Source organism: Protomyctophum parallelum (assembly GCF_964188405.1).
Source record: "Protomyctophum parallelum genome assembly, chromosome: 2".
Lineage (NCBI taxonomy): Eukaryota > Metazoa > Chordata > Actinopteri > Myctophiformes > Myctophidae > Protomyctophum > Protomyctophum parallelum.
Window position 1 is genome coordinate 32,703,968 of NC_139699.1, and position 21,356 is coordinate 32,725,323.

Below are 21,356 nucleotides of genomic sequence, written 5' to 3' on the forward strand. Positions count from 1 at the left end.
GTTGTTGACAAGTACCATCAGGTACCCACTGTTGTGCTGGTGATGTAATGAGGCTGCATGGGTGAGAGTTTAGCCGTAACACCCAACACATTCCAATGAGCCTTGGAGTCTCACTACAGATTATACAGCAACTACAAATCAGGGAGGCACTTGAGCAGTTTGCAACACCAGTACATGCACAGTGAAAGAATGAGAGAGTGCAGTGCACACCTCCAACTATGACAAAAAAGTTACAATCTATTTGTGTAAGGGTGTGGCAATTGAGCCAAATCGAATTTGGTGGTGGCGCATGCAACATGTGCATCTCCTTGAAGAGCAATAATAATGTATGTGATCTGACATGCAGCATCTCCATCCCAAACATCTTCACCGTAAATTCTTAATGCTTTGGTTTGTAGTATTTGCCCTTTCCAGTGTGTGTTCTATCTAAACACATTCTAAACGCTGTATGTTGCATTACTCTCAGTCTGGAACAGCTCTCGGTGGGATTTCTAGATGAGCTTATACTGTAGGCCCACTGTAGGTCAACATCATTCTAGCACTGCAAACATGGTGTTAAATCGTATGCCTCCACATGCCCATTGCCCAAGAGGCTAATCTTATAATGCGATGAAAAAACCCCAGTGAAAACCTCTTTTGCAAACAGGAACCACCTTTGTGTCAAAAGGGTTTGAATGAGAACGAGGGGGAAGGAGAATGTTGATTGCTTGACCTTTAGTTGATGCCATCCTGCTACTGTAGATGTACTGCAATTATATTGCATACGATGACAGTTAAAAGGTCTACAAACATCCATATTGTGGGCCTCATCAGACAAAGGAAATCATTTCAATTTGCTCTCATCATTTCAAATGAATATGTGCACTTTAAAATCTGTCTCTTTCCCTTCCAGTGTGCAGCTCAGTATTCCTCAGGAGTTAAAAGCTTGCTAATCTGGGTCGGTGAGTTTGCTCACATGATGGAGGCCTGTATGATGATCTGCAGTAGATCTTCTGACGTAGACTGAGTCTTGCTGTTTCTATTTAAAAATAGCAAGGCCTCTAACAAAGAAGAAAATCTGGTTGCTATTTATAGTATATATCACACGTGACGTGAATGATTGTACTTTAGTTTCCATCAGAACAAAACATAGAGAAAAGCAACTTTCCTCTTCTTTTTTGGCCAAACTGATGTTTTAGTGATGCATTTATCTGGTGCTATATTCTATAAAGTAGAATTTGATGTCTTCTCAAGTGGTTTGGTAGGCAGAACAAAACTGTACTCTACTGAGTGACACCTTTACTTTTAAGGAGGTGTGCCATCACTCACGTTTGCACATTTCATTTGAAAGTCTCAAAGGGAAAAAGTAAAAAAAATACAACAGTGCCTGAATGTAAGATACAGTACTCTAGGGCTATATACTATAGTATATGGCATAGATATGGAACGTCTTACTCTAGTAATTCAGCAAATTCACATTTAAAATGTCTCTCCAACCCTCAGGCATTGATTAACAAAGTTTAGGGAAATCATTTTACAATAATTTAAATGAAATTAACCAAGCAATGTTTTGTGAAATGAAGCAGCAGCTTCTCAAACCTATGAATGTGCAAACCAAGCAGTAGGATATACTACCATTCATATTTTAACAAGATAAATGATTGCCTTTCCGAGAAAGTATTTCCCTTCCCTGCCCCTGATATTGGGCTGAGCTAAATTACTATACAATTACATCTTGCTAAACGGGAGCCACTGCCTCAGCCCCTAAGACAAGTTCTCAAGAGTCCATTTACCTTTCAAAACATGTCATTAGACTGCTAACTTTGTTTGTCCTTAACTTCATTTTCAAGAGTACATATGACCATCCACTACAAATGCACAGTACTCTGACAATGTGAAGTCATTGAAATTGAATTGTCTGATAAAAAATATCTTAGATAATTGTGTTAAGACATAAACAATTCATTCTATTGGTGACAGTGTGGATACTGTAAGTGTCATGGCTTCAGAACAGCCAGAAGAGGGCAATGTTTCATTGAAGAACTGAGTTGACATTATTTGTCAACAAGCCACAGCCTTAATTGTGATATGCATTCTATTCAAGCACCTTTCAATTATGATTTGGATTAATTTGATGTCAAAATAAGCAAGTTAAGGAAAGAGCCAGAGCCAATCTGAGGTCATACACAAGGCATTTGTGAAATGTTAGCTATAGTGTTCATTTATTTATTTCTGTTTATTCTCTTTCCAAAATATCAGTGTTTTGTAAATCCTTTAAGAGGTGCTATCTATAGCGTATAAGAAAGTATGAATTGTGTTTAGTATCCTATACATGTGAATATACAGTCACAGGTTGTTGTGTGGAGTACTGTGGCACCAATGCAATTGTGTGTTACAAGGAGCTAGTCTTCTAACACCTGAGGCAGTCTCAGGTCCATGGGCCCATCGACTCAGGATCGCTGCTGGCATGAGAGTTGAAATCAATGAAATTATGACATTTTAATTACTATTGAATTATATTAAACATAACAATCAGAATTGGGCTGTATAACTTTTATTATTAAGTATAGACAGAAAAAAACAGGACAGGACAGGATTTCCGAAAACATTTCTATAACAGTTTCTATAACAGACAGTTATAGAAAATTTATATACTGTACAAAAAGCCTAAATTAGATAAAGGCTAACCGGATTTAATCAAATAATATTAAACACTGAAAACAGGTATAAATTGAGATTGAAATCTACAATCTATGGTACAATCTAAAGCCTAAGGAATAGTTTTAGTTTTTCTTTCAATTAATGACATGCTCTTCCTTCATGCATGATACTATTAACCCAGGAAGAACATGTCAGAAGGGCTATGACTCTTTTTGACACTGGACAATGGAAACATCTTTCAGCGTAGGTCCAGAGCACAAGAGAAATCGAGAGAAACCTTTTGAATCGCAATTGCTTTTTTTTATTGCAAACAAAATATTGTTTTATTTCCAAAAATTGCAAACAATTCGATTTGCAAACAAAACTTTTAGATTAGCAAAAGAAAGTAATACATATAACACATTCATTTTACTTGCTAAATGTGAGTATAGCAGTGCAGCACGTTTTGCTCTCAAATTTGTTTATTTTATTGCAGTTTGAAAAGTTTTGCCCTAAAATCTATTCTGTTTGATTGCGTATTAAATACAAATGTTATTGCATATTTTATAGTATTAAGCCATCATGATAGCATAAATACCACACACAGTCACACACACACACACACACACACACACACACACACACACACACACACACACGCATCATTTTAATTATAAGAGATATATTTAGTAACACCAAACAAATACAATTGTACATGTTGCTCCAAAAAACATTGTGATATACACTGTACTAGACATTAAAAAAGTATTGTACTAGTAGGCTACTGTGACAGATGGAATGCACATTATTGTACGGACATATTAAAGTGACCTTATTAGACAAAACAGTACACTGAATCTCTCATATGTACATTAGACAGCTTTCAAATTAAATAATGTAGATCAGTGTTTCTCAACATGGGGTCTGGTCTGGAGGAATACCAGAACACTCGCCCCAAAACACGCTCTCCCCGGGGAAAATCTGGCGACCTCGGAACCTCGGAACAGTCGCCACCAGGTAGGCCTATTCCTAAACGTAACCTCAGTAAACAATGCCTAAACCTAACCATATTTATAAACGTAACCTCAGTAAAACTATGCCTAACCGTAACTTATTTCTTATCCTCAGTAAAACAAATTCAAGAATACAAGAACCGCTGGGGACGAGCGGTCCGCGGAAAAGATCGAGGCTAGCATGTTTTGGGGCGTTCCAGGGGGTCCCCAGCTAAATGATTGATGGTTAGGAACCAAATTAAGCCTTGTCTGCAACTCATTGTGTACAAATGGAACCAAATGGAGCTGCATAACACACTCAGAATAAAATGAACACAGTATTTTACAGTGTAGATTGGGTTCCCACTTCCCAGAGATTTAAAAAAGAAGCAAACAGAGAGAGAAAAATCATTGCGAATGTTGCTCCAAAAAAACATTGTGATATACACTGTTGAATGTTGACAATCACTGGTCTGTTATGTGTCAGTTCTCTGTTGCCTGCATCCAGAACAAGGTCATAGATAGACCACAGGCCTCAAGTCATCAGATGGGCACCAGAGGGCTCCTTTGGGTCCGACTGGGGACTTAATTCTTGAACATGTCACACAGCAGTTTCTCCATGGGGGTGTTACCAATGGTCCTATGAAAGAACAGGAGCTCAATCCGCTCTGAGCCGACAAAACGCAGCGAGGGGAGGAGGAGTAGTAGTTTCCCAAACCTGCACAACAAAATAAGAGTTTTAATTTATGAATGTCTTCATGTACATACTGTAGTTACCAAAAAAAATCTTTACAAAAGAGTGGGAAAAGAATTTGACCGTAAAGTTGCATTCCAACAATACAATACAATACAATACAATACAAAATGCATTGTCCACTCCACAGGTAAAAGAAAAAAAAGCTAATTTGACAAATAATGTTAATATTTTTAATAATTTGATTGATCACTAATGTTCATGACAAAATACCACAATTTATTTCTACTCAGTCTGTATCACATTAGATCGGGGTCCACCTATGCTTTCTATGGCATAGGCATAGGTGAACGGGTTTCTGAACAGCCCACAGCCCTCCCATGAGACACAGACTGAGTAGGATTTTTTTTTTAATCATGAATAGGTAGTGTGAGCATTATCTGGATGTTTCAGTGGCATAGTGAGCATTACCTGGCTGTGTTTCAGTGGCATAGTGAGCATTATCTGCTGTGTTTCAGTGGCATAGTGAGCATTACCTGGCTGTGTTTCAGTGGCATAGTGAGCATTACCTGGCTGTGTTTCAGTGGCATAGTGAGCATTACCTGCTGTGTTTCAGTGGCATAGTGAGCATTACCTGGCTGTGTTTCAGTGGCATAGTGAGCATTACCTGCTGTGTTTCAGTGGCATAGTGAGCATTACCTGGCTGTGTTTCAGTGGCATAGTGAGCATTACCTGCTGTGTTTCAGTGGCATAGTGAGCATTACCTTGCTGTGTTTCAGTGGCATAGTGAGCATTACCTGGCTGTGTTTCAGTGGCATAGTGAGCATTACCTGGCTGTGTTTCAGTGGCATAGTGAGCATTACCTGCTGTGTTTCAGTGGCATAGTGAGCATTACCTGGCTGTGTTTCAGTGGCATAGTGAGCATTACCTGGCTGTGTTTCAGTGGCATAGTGAGCATTACCTGGCTGTGTTTCAGTGGCATAGTGAGCATTACCTGCTGTGTTTCAGTGGTATAGTGAGCATTACCTGGCTGTGTTTCAGTGGCATAGTGAGCATTACCTGCGTTTCAGTGGCATAGTGAGCATTACCTGGCTGTGTTTCAGTGGCATAGTGAGCATTACCTGGCTGTGTTTCAGTGGCATAGTGAGCATTACCTGCTGTGTTTCAGTGGCATAGTGAGCATTACCTGGCTGCTTGGGTGGGATAGTGTGAGCGGATGTGTTGTCCCAGCATCACCTGTGACTGGTCCTGGAGGTTCTCCACCTGCTCTGGATCCTTCAGTCCCCTAGTCTCTTTGGAAACAAAGACATTTTTACATTTTCATATCTTTTGCTTATTAGGAGCAGCGTTCATCAAAACAAACAGTTACAATTACAGTTTAGGTATTTAGACACTCTTATTAGCAACTTACGAGTGCAAAATCAGAGTAAGTTGAGTAAGCAATTCAATGAACCATAGTCAACAAACAACAGGGTAAAATGTCACATACGTAGACTGCAAAGAGAACATGTAGTGACTACATTCGGAGCTTGTCTTTATCACAAGCAAGCCAGCATTAAGAATAAGAGAAATGCATGGGGAGAGGGGATGGGATGAGCTGCAACAGATCTACAAGCTCACAATGTGTCAATGTAGATCGGTTATTTGAAGTATTTTAAAATGTTTTTCAAAATAATAAAAAAGGCAAAGAAGTTTAGGGATAAGGGGTAAAGCACCGGCGAAAATATAGGGCACATAAAAGCAGATTTCTCCTCACTCCCTCAGAAAAACACACTAACCGCCCTTGTGAAGTTAATTAAGTTACCTGGTTTGAAGAGGACTATAGCCTTGAGGCAGGCGAACTCTGTGGGATCCACAGCGAGGGCCTTGAAGCGGCTGAAGGCTTCCTGGAGAAGCCTCAGGTCCAGGCCGGTATAGCTGGCCTTGCCCTGGATGACGGGGCACAGGTCGGGCAGGGAGAGCAGCGGGCAGCTGTCCAGGGGCAGAGACCACTGGATGGCACAGAGCAGGAACAGCTCACTCCACGCCTCCTCTAGGAGGATGACCTAGAACAAGATGGTACAAGTAAGTACCACTGTAGATTAGGTGTGCTGTGGTGGTGTCAACAATGCATGTTCTGCAGCTCGGACAAAGTTTTGAGCTTTGTACACCAAAACACCTAAGTGTTACATTTTGATTTGAGGTGTTTTGGTTACGTTACTTGGATCCAGTGTTACTTGCATTGAGAAAGCAGGTTGGGTTTCAATACCTGATCCCTGAAGGGCAGGTTGGAAAACACTGGGAGGTTTTTGGCCCATTTGACAGACATGAAGAGCAGGCGTGCAGACGTTTCATAAATGTTCTCTGAGCTGGAGGGGTAGAGCGCCATGTGGTACTCTGACGACGCTCGCTCCGGCTCGTTACTGGTCACGTCAATGTTCTCGTCAACTGAAAGGGAGAATTTGTCAAATTTAGAGATTATACAATATTTGGATGTAACAGGCTATATATTATAAGGAATTATCTGTATGTGCGTGTCAAATACTGTATTATGTTATATCTGATTATATGCAAATCCCCAACTCATTCTATCTCATCTACTGTGAGATTTTGGTATTAAGTATTTTCTTACTCATAACACCACACCTTTCAACAGATTTAATCATCTCTACTTGTCGTAAAATAAATAAAATAATAAATAATAAAATCAAATAAATTGTACATAGAAAACCATTTATTTCTCATCTTCCTGTGTCCATATTATCTCATTGTAGTTTAATACATGGCTTATGTATTTCATCATAATATGCAATTGGTTATACTAACCAAAACCTTTATTACTAGTATGTACTATATAGCTTGACTATCATATGACCATATAATGATTGAAAGGGACTGAACATTTGATTTATAGAAACCCAACACCTCCACCCACAAACGGACCCAGCTCCTCACCGTCCTCTGGCTCCAGCTTGGCGCAGGTCTCGGCAGTCATGAGGCTGGCCATGAAGCGGTGGTTGTTCTGGGGGCTGCCGCAGCGCGTCGGCAGGACAGAGGAGCTTATGGAGGACGTGATGTGGGGCCACGTGATGACGCCAGTGGACGAGGTAGAGGAGGAGGAGGTAGGCTCTCGCGTGGTGGCCAGGTGCTCCTTCTCTGGGTCCAAGTCCAGGGAATCCAGTCGCACCTGTGCCGTGCTGCGGGGCTGTCGCTCGTTCTGTACGGCTGTGCACAGACAGAATGAGGAACAGAGAAGATGATGGTCGGGGAAGAGTGGATAAGAAGGGAGAAAGTTTTGAGATGTGGTAAACTGAGAACAGAGAGAGGAATGAAGGGATAATATTTGAAAATAAAAGAGGTTTGACACAATCAAACTATTCACACCATATCTACCATAACCTTTCAGACTTTAACATTATTTCAAGTGTTTGCACAGTTTGCTACTAAGAGGAACTTTGTTTCTTACGTTACAATTATTGACACAAATTAATGTATTTTCTTCATTAACGATTTAAGTTCTCATACAACTAACCGTCCTTATTCATGCCCGCTTGTAAGCATTTCTTCAGCCGACATGCCTGGCACTGGTTACGATGGGCTTTATCGACTGAGCACATGCCCGTTCCAGCCTGGCACCTGTTGAACAAGAGGCAGGGTTTACACTACAGTAAGTAGGCTACTCTTGTTTGAGCAATTTTGTGAAAAAGAATCCTTAATGGGCATATCAATTTCCACCAAGGTATAAATAACAATAATGAAAAAAGAAATGGGGGTGTAATAATTAAACAATTGAATAATTATAATGTATGTAATGGTATAAACACCCAAATGCCACCTATAACCTGATGCCAAAAGCATGACATTTCAATGGAATAAATAAAAGAGTGTGGACCTGTAAATGAGTCTTCTCCTCACACTTCTCTTGAAGAAGCCACTGCAGCCGTTGCACGCATAGATCCCGTAATGTTTGCCACTGCTTGTGTCTCCACAGACTCTGCAGAGCAGAGCGGGGCTCAGGGCTTTGCCCGGGGCAGGACTCTTGGCTGAAAGTCAACACGTACGGTACAGACAGTTAGATGTGGCATGTATTGTTTTGTACCTCCTGCCATCTGTGAGATCTGCAAACGTGCATGTGGCTTGAAAGTCACACAAACAATGGAGTTGTCCTGTCACAAAGGTGAACGTGAATCACTACTCGTGAGTCAATTTAACAAGAGTATAGCCATTCACAGCTGCAAATCTAATTTCGTGGCACACTGGGTACTTTACCCAGCACTACATTGATCTTCAGGTACTCTTAGTGACTAGATATTACTAAACATTGCCAGTTTGGGGCGTATTCACAAAGAATTGTAAACCCCGGAATAGCTGTGTTTATTTTTTGGCATCGAAATGTATTAGAGATAATACAATCAGAAAACCATTTCCTAATATATTATTAGTTTGTTTCAATAAATAAAAGATGAAGAAAATAACGTAATCTAAATATGGTTGCAAAGTTATAGCTTATGTTGGAGAAAAAATGATTACTGCAATAACACATTGATATATGTTGAATTGCTTGCTTGGCTGCATAGGCCCCTGTTCCTCCCACTAGCAGTGCATGTGTGTTGGTCTTACCGCCTCTGCTGTCATCCGTCCCGGGGCTCCCTGAGGACTCATGAGGGGAGGACGAGGACATTAGAGGGATTTTAGACAGGTGATGATCCTCCATCATTTTGACAGGGAACGTATTACAAATATATCTGATGTTTTGTTCTTTTCTACAAATGTTTTTTTAATCCCTTCGTCCAATATGATGTTTAAACGTTGGAGAGATCCCTCTGATGTGTTCCTTCGGGCGTTCACCAATCACCACAGTTGCAACAAAAAAAATAAAAATAAACACGAGTAAACGTCAGGAAAATTCCTCAGATGAAAACAGTTCCTGTAGGCCCCCGGTGGTCTCCCTGTCAGACAGGGCAGATGGCAGATCAGGTCCTTCTGCTCGTGTACGGCCTCCCTCTCCAATTTACCTTTGGACCCTTCTTCTGATGGTGCCTCTGTTCCTTTTGCTGCCTTTGGTGTACAGATACAGATGTAATGACGGCGGGTTGGCTATAGGATGCACATCTAAGGCTTGTTAACACGTCTGTGTGGCATTGTCCTGTCTCTCTTGGCAAAGGTCCTGTCAGCGTGTGGTGTGCGTTCTCCTCAGAGGCACGTTGTCAAAAAGAGCCCATGGGGGTGAGAGGATTAAGCCCCAAACGCTGTGTAAGCAGCAGGCTCATTTGTCCATCCTTTTAATCTTTACTGTTCATCTACTGGATCAATCAGTCACATTGCCCGGACGCCTGCCGCTGTTTTGGAGGCAAGTCTTCAAGCGCTTTAACAAACAATAACGCAATGAATTGCTGCCAACACGCCAGCTCTGGTGCATTAGAGTTGTACAGTAACTTTAGACCCATTTCCATGTGCCTCTTCTTCCTCTGCCCTCTCATCTGTCTGTGAGGGGATCCATCAGTCAACACTCCTCTATGGTGTCTGCATTTGAAGGGACGATTACCTGGGGTGCACATTATTATGTTTACCAGCCCCTTCAATTTGTATTGCCCTCTGTTTTCCCTCCTTGCCTCCAAATTCCATCTCTGTTCCCTGCCATATATTTGATCTATGTGATTGCCTTCCATTCATAATGACGTCCACTGTTTGGTTAGGAACTGCATATTAACTCTCATTTGATTTTTTTTTTTTTTTACAAACTACAGCTCATCCGCTTCTCCCAAGCCAACAGGACGAAAGGTCGCCGAGAGATTAATGGAACTGTGAAGGGCCCATGTAGGCCGGTACTAATTTGCTCATTTATGAAGGTCTCCATGCATTATTGAGCAGCTAAAATGACCATACCGGCCAATTGAGCACTATTTAAATAGATGTCAATTTGAAACCATGACCACAAGAATCATATCACATAGACGCAAGGCCCACAGGTGCCAGGAGAGTGAAACTGGGAAATATTACTTTTATCTTCTTTCTTTGTGAAAATGTTACACAATAATACATAAAGGTTAATAAAAATATACCTAAAGAGAACAGGCTATAAATATATTCTTATATAACAAGGTTGGATGGTCCTCCCTGACAGAGAGACGAGAACTCAGAACTGCATTGGCACCTGTTGTTCTTGTATAAAGCCATGCTTGGAGATTGTCCTAAATACATCTCATCTTTTCTGAAATGTAATGGGACTCTGAACCCCACGTCAAGTAATTTCCCCAAATTCAAGGTACAAAAAGTTAACTCTGAACTTGGTAGATCTGCTTTTAGCTTATGTTGCCCTAATACATGGAATGACCTGCAAACGACATTACAATTGACCACATTGGTACCCTTGAGTCATTTTAAAACCTTGGTGAGCATACAGACCCCCACAATATGTAACTGTTTTTAGATCGCTTTGAAATTTGTCTTTGCTTTTTATTTGTAAACCTATGTAATTCACATGTATACCTTTTGTTTGTCTTTTCCTGATATTCTGATGTATTGTGATGTTTTGTTTTGTTTTCCTATATTGTATTACTCGACAACACTGAGTTTAATTTCTAGAATAAATAAAACTTGAATGAATGAATGAATGAATGAATGAATCTGTGTCTGTCTGTCTGTCTCTCAGTATGCCCAAATATGGGTACTGCATTACAATAATAAAGAGAAGATTTCTGTTGAAGTTCCGTGAATGTCCTCATTCATGCATAAACGTGGACCAGAGTTCACTGAAAAGATCATATGGTATATGACCAGACCACCACTTTCACACAATGATTTCATCATTTGTTTCTTTACACAGTTGAGTGGCCACAGTGAATGATCTTAATCTGAAGACAATGGTGTTTAGCTTCTACTACTTTTTTTTTTTGTTTTCTTATAATTAGCGAATGAGATGTCAGACATCTGTATAGAGCCTATACAGTAAATAACTAATATATTTAGTTTGTGAGTCTGATTAATTACACATTCAATCTAGCATATTCCTAATACTTTGCAAATGCGATGGCAAAATGCAATCAAAATCTGTATGTACTGTATTTTCCATGCTTTAGTCTACACTCACCCACAAAATGTTCAAGCATAAAATCTGCTTGGTGCGCATAATTAATGTTGACCTCAGCAGGTCCCAACTCTGCGAGGAAATACTGTAGCAGCCTCAATAATTGGAAAAACACACTGGAAACCAGTTAAGTAGATTAGAAAACTGTAACATTATGTCCGCCTGCTTGGGGGACACCACGGGCAGAGTCAATAAGAAATGGGGGGGTTTGGGGGGGATGGGCAAGGGACACGATTAGCTCAAAAGATTAAAAGAGCACTACAGACACGTTCCTTGTGGGCATCTTTAGCCATATGGTGGCTACTCTTGTCATTCTTGGCCACAGCACTGTTGACCCCTGCAAGATTTCCACTTAATTAGTGTTCTGGTGTCATTGGGCTGCATGCTTCATGGATTTACCTAATTAACCACTTAAACCCTATAGTTGACCAGAGTCCCTCAGGGCTCTATACTAGTGACATTTCTGTTTTCACTCTACACTAGATATCCTGTCTGAAACACATTGTGAGCTTGTAGATCTGCTATTTCTTTTAGAAACTTTTTGCCACAATAGGGATGCTGGGAAGTGGTTAAATAAGTCATGTGTGATGAATCACTGGTGTGCACTAGGTCATGGCACATATGCTTGGCACGGCTTATTATCTTGGTGAATTGAATACACAGGAACACAATGGAAACAAGGCACAAGCCCTTATGGCTTGTGTTATCCTTTTAGCAACACTAGACCTGTACGTGCCCGTCGGCCACACGCGGTGTGGAACGCGTGTGTCAAATGTGAAGTCGGTTGGGCAAACGGTTCTCGAGTTACGTGCATTACAACCGTACACACACGCACGCAGACACGTGGCGCATGTACAGTAGGACTAGACCTGTACGTGCCCGTTGGCCACCAGCCTACTTGAGACTTTGAGAGCGATGGAACTTGGGAACCTAATAATAGCACCCGTTTTAACTATCTGTCTGTGTCCCACATGGAGATCTCTGTATTTGTCTGTCTGTCTGCCTGTGTGTGAAGAGTGCAAAATGACTGTGAAAAGTGGAGTGGTTAAGTAATCAATTTGCAGGTGTGGGGTTGGGATTTAGGCTGATTAGGTCCACTGGCAGAGCTGACCAGAGCCTTTTGGGGTGGTTCTGGAGAACTGTGGGTCCGACCGACTCGATACCGGGCACTGCACTCCCGGGGGGTGGAACGCGTGTGTCGAATGTGAAGTCGGTGTGGCAAACGGTTCTCGAGTTACGTGCATTACAACCGTACGCACACGCACGCACGCAGACAGAGACGTGGCGCATTTATAGTAGGATTGTAGTATCGTACCACTGTACTATTTGCAAAACTATTTTGCAAACTGTATTCAGTCAATCAATCAATCAACCAATCAATCTTGGGACTTCTCTGGTCTAGCCAAATACAATATACTGTCAGTCTGGGATGTCAGTGGACATTGCTATTCGCTACTCAACAATGAAAATTATTATCACTGAATTTGAAGTGCATTGTGCTAAAATATGCACATTACACTCACATCAGGAGATTGTATCTATTCTATAATAATGTATTATGAGACAGAATGATGACAAGCTCAAAGTTAGTATTTTCATTCTATCACTACCCTTCCATGTTTTGAATGTTCTAGATTTAATACTTTGATTTTGGTTATGCACACGCAGATCCGACACACCAAAGGTCTGACATGCGGAAACAACGGTCGAACATGCGCTGCTCCGTGCTTGCGGTTATGGTTAGGTTAGGGTTTGAGGAGTCTATGTTTTGAGGTAGGTTGTCGGTCTAATGACAGTCGGACCAATAGTATGTCGGAACTCATTCCATCTTGTTTTAGTCTCAGTTGGTATTTAGAAATAGCTTTTCTATGGATAACACAATCCTAAAATAATACGATCAACAGGATAATTCTTTACTTGACAATAGTAGTCACTTCACTTGAGATCAATGATCTGATCTCTTTTCTTTTATCAAAGACAGTGGGGATACAGTGCATACCTGCATTTCTGTGTTTGAGTGTTTAATTTAATTCATACATCCACACTGTGCGTAGCGTGGTATAGTGTGATATACACATCTACACTCGACAGTGTGGATGTATGACATTACACACTCATCTGCGAGTGCATCGCGCTTAGAATGATGACTCATTCTGTTAGCCATTGTTCAAATGGCCACCTGCAGCCTGCTTGCCGGGTCCATCAGGGAATTATCACAGACAGTCAGACACTTGACATAATCTGCTGGCCTGCAGTACAGAACGGTAGTCTGTAGTCTACCATTGAGACGTTGTACATGAAGACATGCTTACATGAGCAGGCCATAGATTATGCCAAGACATAAATAGATTAGGATTCAAAGTATGATTAGGCGCCATGTTATGTCTGGTCTACTTCATATGGATTGTTTATGCATTGTTATCTATTTTAAGTATCTAATCACTGCGTAATTCGGTAGATTATGAATCATTTATTGGTTGGCTGTTAATACTGTCTATTGTCTATTACAATATTGATAAACATTGTTTCTGTGATCCCTGCAGTGCTTCCCTTTCTCTTTTTAAACGTTTCACAACCTTGTCCTATGTCTTATTAATACATTTTAACAACTTTTGTCCTCTCTTTTCAGAAGACTAAGCCTTTCCTTTGACCCGTGCAATAACAAAATGCATGGCCTAAAAGCGATGGTGGCCAGTGACCATGTGAATATGGTATCACAAAACCATTGCCGCTAAATCGGTCATCTAACTTTATTTACATATTTAGACCATGGTATATTTTTACAGGATTCTTAAATTACAAATTGAATTACCGGTATATGGATCTCGAGATCCACATGGGAACGGCTTCAATGTGGATGTAGGATTTCATGTTGCCAGCCTGTTACGTCAGTGTATGTATGACGTACTGTCTGACTCTAAATGTGGGCATGATTTGAACCCCATCTGAGCCCCATTGACTTCCATCGATCCAGTGGTTATGAGAATAACTCTGGACAAACATACAGAGACTCTTATTAGATGGTTAGTCCTGCAGAGCCACTCCATAGAAACAGAATTATATTCTAAAACACCTTTGAAGACGAATAAACTCTCACCATGTTTCTGGACAATACATATTGGAAACTACCTGGAACATACTCTAAGAGTATCACTTATGATAATAGTTCACTCATATATTTTAAACTAAATATGACCTGACAAACAATCACTTCTGCCATCTGCAAGTGATTATTTCCCTCGGAAGGGAACGGACATCATTAACCGTGCTTAGCAGTGTGGAGGATGTGTTCCATGGTATTTAATGTTCATACAAATTCCTTTCCAAAATGAACTCTTCTTCACTATACTACTACTACTATTAATAGAATGGAAAAGTTCTTAAGACCAGTTTTTCTCAAATCTCATGAGAAGTTAGAGTAGCCTTTCTGCATTGTACCTTCAATGTACAAAGGTGAACACATCCTGGTTTGATATCTGTAATTCTCTTACTAATGTAGCACTGCCCTTTTAAGGGTAGTGCATAAAGGGGATGACCATGGTTTGAGGCCTCATGTCAGAAGCCTGATTTGAATGTTTGTTGGGGTACCTGGAGGCATGGCGTGTACAGCCCGCCCTATAGTACTTGGTAAGAAATCCTCAAAGCAAATGTTGATGCTTTGATGGTTCTATTTTTAATTGGTGACATTTTATGTTCCATTTACAGAGTTGGGCAGGTGTGATGTTTTGTGAGGGGGAGCTCAGGAGCTGGGACGTCAGTAAAGGTGAATGTGTTTATTTTCCTTGACAGAAAATATACATGTACATTTTCTATATCCGGCATGTTATTACCCCTGCCCCCCATCAAGGTCACGACAAGACAAATAAAACGATACAAGACAGCCTAATTTATCCTCTGTATTCCAGAACCTGCAGATCAGGTCCTTTCCTGGTTTATATTCAGTGGGAGTCAATGTGATCTGTATCCATTATGGGGGGGTGGGGCTTAAGTGTGCTTATAGTGTGCTTAGATCTGATATGTCTGATATGGCCAATGCTGACGATGACTAGTGTGCATGGCCGCATCTCGCACGCACGCACGCACGCACGCACGCACACACACACACACACACACACACACACACACACACACACACACACACACACACACACACACTCTGGGAGCAGATTCTAACCGTCTGCCTGGTTCAAATTCAAATCACTGGACAAAGAACATCCTGATGTGTAAGCAGAGAGAGGTTTTCAGCAATTAGAGTTTGTATAGTATAACGCCAATCATCATTTATGTGATAAATAGTAACACGACTACTCTTCTAGTAGTCGTGTTAGAATTTAGGAAGTTGCTAATGCTGCATTGTTGAAATTCTCTATCTCTTAGGCCCACTGGCCACTGTGTTCCAATACCGTCAAAGCTTCCGTTGCCTGCTGTGTGTGCATCACACACATTTTTCTTCTTTGTGCATTTGCATTGCAAAAATGCCTCAACCGGTGTGTAAGGTTGTCACAATTATTACATAATCATTGCAAATTATTTGAGATAATCACAATTATTTCATCATAATTGTCATAATCGTGTCCATGTTGAAAAATGTTCATGCATAAAAAGCTGAAATATCGGATCTACAATTGTTACTTGTAGATCAGTAAAAAAATTATTAAAATGCCAGTATAATTTCTTGATATATTTCAGTTATTTGCCATATCTGCCCCATGCACGTTTTTATTACGAAGCCTAAAAGCCAAACAGAAATGTAATTTCTTCCCAATTTCCAATGCCAAAAACACAATTAAATCGTAAATCACAATTATTTGTGTGACAATTAATTGACAACTTAAAATGAAGGTGCACAATGGTGACCGCCCTACCGGTGTGTGTGTGGTCTACTCTGTGCCAGTGGCTGGCAGTCTGTCCTGACCTAGATCTCTGACAGTAACCAGCTGCTTCCTAAGCGACATCGCGCTGCCATCAGCAGAACGGGGTGGCGCCCAGCGCCGGGGGAGATAAGTGTCAGATTGTAGCACGCTGAGCTCCTTGCTGTAGCTCAAAAGCCCTCGGCTTGTTTAGACATACCGGTATAGCACCTCAACAGCCTGCTGCTTGTTGTGTCATCTTCCAATTGCCTGTTGCATTTTGAGGGTTTCAGTTCAGTTTCACATGAACAAATTGCAATACAAAAAGTTAGTTTGACAACGATATGGATGCGTCTCCAATTTGCTTCTTGTTGAACTTCTCCCTAAATGGATTTATATTAGTATTTCTTTTAGCAAGAAAGCCTCACGAAACAGAAAATATTAATTAGACTTTTTTTTAATGTATTTAAGCTCATATAAATAGTCTATCAAGCCCATCTACATTGTAGCTTTGCATTACAAAAATTACACAGATTAATTAAACTAGCCTGGCAGATGGTTATAACCTGAAACACCTAATTTAACTCAATGCACTACTACTGAGGATTAGTAGATGACTTTAGATTAGGGCCCCCCTAGAAACATAGGAAACAAGAAGATTAGGGTAAATGGGAGAACTGAAATGACCCTTTAGTTCTTTAGGCATGCTAACATCCATCTTGATTTTAAGGAATCAAATACTGTAGGTGTTTTCAACGTTTTTCATGCCATGGACCCCCTAGCCAAGAGAGAGATGTGCAAAATTGTGTTGCAGAGTAAACTTTTTCATACAGTATATATCGTCATACTTGTTTAACAGCACTATCATCAGTGTAATAATTGTTCGTTTGTTTACGCATGATCTTTTCTAATACTATGTTGGATTCAATCACTTAAACCCTCTGTAGTAAACCTGACCTGATTTAGCCAAGAGTGTCTGGCTACTTGGTCTGCTCTTTCCCCCCCTCTACACCAAATCTCAAAATGCGATGTGTTGTGAGCTTGTAGATTGGTCTCTAACTCTAATATATTAAAGTTTAACTCATGTTGCTATGATTAGGTGATGTAATGATGATGTAAAACAAACGGTGTCAAAACAAACTAAATTCTCTTTATTGTTAATGGGATTTAATTTAAAACAAACATTAATTTCTCAAACATTGAACTAAAAACAAACATTAAAACTGTATAGGCTATACTGTAGGAGGCCCCCTCAAAAAACAGAAGAAGAAAAAGGAACCATTCACACAAAGCTTTGGCAGCCACTATAGATAGATGATTATTCCTTGGACAAATTCACTTGTACTTTGATTCTATCAGTGGATGCATTTCAAGTTAGTCAAAGTCAAGCATGATTCTAATGGTTAACAGTGTTAAAAAAATATGTCCTAACTGCTAAGCGCACCTCATAATAATCTGCAATGATCCGTGTTGATATCTCTTTACCTTTTCCACACCTTCTGCATGATTAATAATTAATTAAATAGCACTATAGAGCTATAGAGGCTGAACATGTGGAGGAAACTATAACCAACCAATATCACGGACAGACTTAATGCAACAGTTAGTGCTTAGTCAACACAGATGCTGTCCCTAAATGCGTCATGCAAGCCAAAACAACACACTCCAGCAACAAGAGCTTATGACCAATAGGCCTAAATGAAGCCAGCTGCCTTTCCCTCATACAGGTTTTACCGCCTTTTCTTTTCCTAATTCATCATGCCGTCTAATCGGCTCAATCATTATCCAATTGATATCCATAACCTCCCCATTTCCTAACAATATTACTTAGCTTCAAACACATTCAATACAATATCTCCAAATGCCTTTTTGGTTAATCCCTTAAATATCCCATAAATTAATCAATTCATAGTACAATGCAGATTATATTAAATCCTCCACTGTATTTCCTGAAACACATCATAGGCTAATCCAATCCAATGATATTGCTTTAGTGTATTTAAATTGAGTGTTCTGTAAAGAATATGGCTTTGCTTATAGAACCACCAAATTTCTTTGGAGGATCATAAATGTTTCACCTCATCTTGATTTATCGTATATTTTCTCATCTAACCTCATCGTAGGTTATCTGACTTATAGATGGTAAAGATAACATTTGACACTAATGGCAGCAGCTACCGGTTCTGCTAACAGGTCATGGCGGTCAACATATTATTGTCCTCCTGTAGACTGTGATGCTGATGAAAGGCGTCAGTGGAGGATTAGGGAGCAGTGGCTCATGCAAGCGAGTGAGAGTGTGGCCCTCTAGAGGGAACGTGCCAGACAAGACGCTTTGCAGGTCTTTGAGCTGGTGACACACAACTGGGTAGCTGACTGACATCATCGCTGGAGGAAGGGGGGGAAAGGGCATGCAGACATTCTGTGCAGATGTTCTCATGCAGGCCTCGTACACATCGATACTATGCATGCCCTCAAAAAGGTTCTGCACGTGATACTCGGCCCGGAGACAGCAAAGACACAACACGTGCAAATGACTCATTATTAAGTTGATCAGGCGTCATAGATTTAGCTGGCAGCTGCTCACATGTTCTGGTATGAGTCAATAGGGTGTATTAGAATCAAACTTTATAATTTATAATAAACTCATATTTTTATTCAATGTTATCATTAGACATCATGTATTGACTGTAGAGTCTCTCAAGCAAGTGTGTGTGATGCCTAAACAATGCACCTGTTATACCAAGATACAGTAGTTTGGAATTGTCCAAAGTGGTAAAAAAAAAAAAAAAATCCTGTAACTGTTCAAATAATTAGGTTTGGTCTGTAAGCCGCAAATGGCTCATCTGGTATTTAGTGTACAGATATTAGCCACAAAGTACAGTATAATGCAAAAAGGGTAAAGAGGGCAATAAAATGGATTATTGATGACCCTAAGAATACATGTGTCAGATGTGTGGTCTTGAAGCCATATTGTGCAATGAGTATTATATCAAATGAAAGCTGGCGATGACATAGTTTCAGTGCCAAAAGAACACAACTGAAACGATTACCTATAATAAAAGAACAACTGAAAAACCAAACCGAAAAACATGTTAGTTTGTTTGGTGCCAAAAAGGCATAAGCAGCAGAGTGTTAAAAAGTAGCCATATGCCCTTTTGGTAGTGAGCATAGCATTGTGGGTAGAACATTCTTACCCATATGGTAGCCTAAATCTTTATTATAGTTATATAAATATTTTTAAATGCATATCCCTCTAAGACCCGCATTAATTTCTACTTGCAAAAAATTGATTTCAACCTTACTACTACTTTGTACTACTAGGACTAAGACTAAAAATCACACCAGTGTGAACCAAGTGGTGCAACTCCCGTCTATTGGTTCTCTGTATCGTTCCAATTTGTATCGTTCCAATTTCTTCTCTGTATCGTTCCAATTTCTTCTCTGTATCGTTTGCGTCCAGCAGGTGGCAGCCATGTCACATACTTCTCTCGTTCCAATTTCACGCATGCGCACACCACTCGTGCTCACACAGGTACACACATCACAAACAGGTACACGGACATTGCATGCTGGATGTAGAAGTGGTTGCACCACTTAAAAAGATGTAAAAAAAAAAAAAAAGTTTGATGAAAAATGTATAATAATTATATAATAATTATATAATTATATAATAATTTAATAATTTACATTTGGGGGATATCTTTCACAATAATGAATAAAACATGTTCTAGACATTCTAATGATCACAAAAAACATATATTACAATTATTTTACTTACTTGTATTAGGGTTAAAGGTCAAAAGTCATAGGTTACAAAATGTTCAAAATTGCTGAGTCCAGAAACTTTTAATTTGTGTGAATTTCAGCCTCTGTGGGGGGTATTTGTATGCAAATATCATGACCAATGGCATTGAAATGGCATTGCAATGAACATCACTGATGACGTTTAGGCGAAAAAAGAACAGAAAAAAATAATAATAATTAAGTAATTAATTAAAATATAACTTGTTGCTATAAAGCAACACTGGGTCTTAGAGGGATGTTACTATTGTACTACACTACAATACCTGTAGTACCTACAGGAACAGGTTGCTGGTTGCATCAACCAAAACAAAGAAATTGAGCACCATGGACAGTAAACAAAAAAACTAAAACGAGGCCCAGTTGGTTAGTCAGTCTATATGTCTGATACATTGCCCATAATCGGCAATGGCACATTGCTTATAACAAGATATATTGGTGAGTGTCCATGTGTGATGGTCATTAGAAATTCTTTCTTTCTTTCTGCAGCAAAGCAACATTCTTAATTGTCAAATAGAAATTTGTCTTAAAGATATTGGAAATGTGTTAATAGAAGTTGCTATTTGATTCACATTCGTCATATCATTCCGAGGTCACAGAATGTGCACCTGACTGAAAAATCACAATAGTATGTTTTCAATAACGCTAAACCTTCGCTGCTGTCCCACTCAGTACATCAGCATCCAGAGAGCCCCATGCCATGTAATCATGTCTTCTGGAACTCGAGCTGTCCCTCGACAGATCACTGTGGTCCCTCTCATTATCTTATCTCCCTTTGTAACCCGCTGTAATTCCCCTCGCTCATGATTGATGATGTCGCTGTCTGATTACACCAAGACAAAACCCCATTAAGATCACCTTTCCTTTCCCGGGGACAACTTCTCAAGGTCTACTGTAGAGGCAAGGGTTTCTATGAACTACTTTAAAAGATGCTGTTTACCCTCCTTCATACACATGTTTATTTTCTACTCCCAATGAGCACCACTGTCACTGCATACTGGCAAGACAAGAACAGTGTACAATGGTAGTAATATTAGCCAGACTAATAGTCATGATATGAAATTTCCTTTAGAGAAAGAATATTATACTTTAGAAATACTGACAAGCTTGACTAAACTGAATAGCAATCCTCTAGTCTAGATGCACCTACTGTATGATGTGGCGCAAAGTGGCTGTGACATGATGTGGAGCAAAGTGGCTGTGATAAGGACAAAAAGAAACATGGGAACAGTGGTATATAAATCATTCAAATCGCAGGCCCTTCGGCTGGAGATCAGGTCCCGGGCTTGTCTCGCACAAATCAGATAGGTAACCTGTGCTCTTTTGAAAAGAGA

The 21,356-nt window shown here is 40.0% G+C and overlaps 1 protein-coding gene across 1 annotated transcript; it reads right to left on the reverse strand.

Annotated features, from left to right (window-relative positions):
- Positions 1-4,196: 4,196 nt before the first annotated feature.
- Positions 4,197-9,001, reverse strand: LOC310853315 (photoreceptor-specific nuclear receptor-like; the record flags this gene model as incomplete). Its single annotated transcript, XM_083757616.1, has 8 exons — positions 4,197-4,329; positions 5,492-5,597; positions 6,110-6,350; positions 6,554-6,732; positions 7,240-7,509; positions 7,817-7,920; positions 8,177-8,327; positions 8,905-9,001. 8 exons carry the CDS (start codon positions 8,999-9,001, stop codon positions 4,197-4,199), a joined length of 1,281 nt encoding a protein of 426 aa, XP_083613742.1.
- Positions 9,002-21,356: the final 12,355 nt, after the last annotated feature.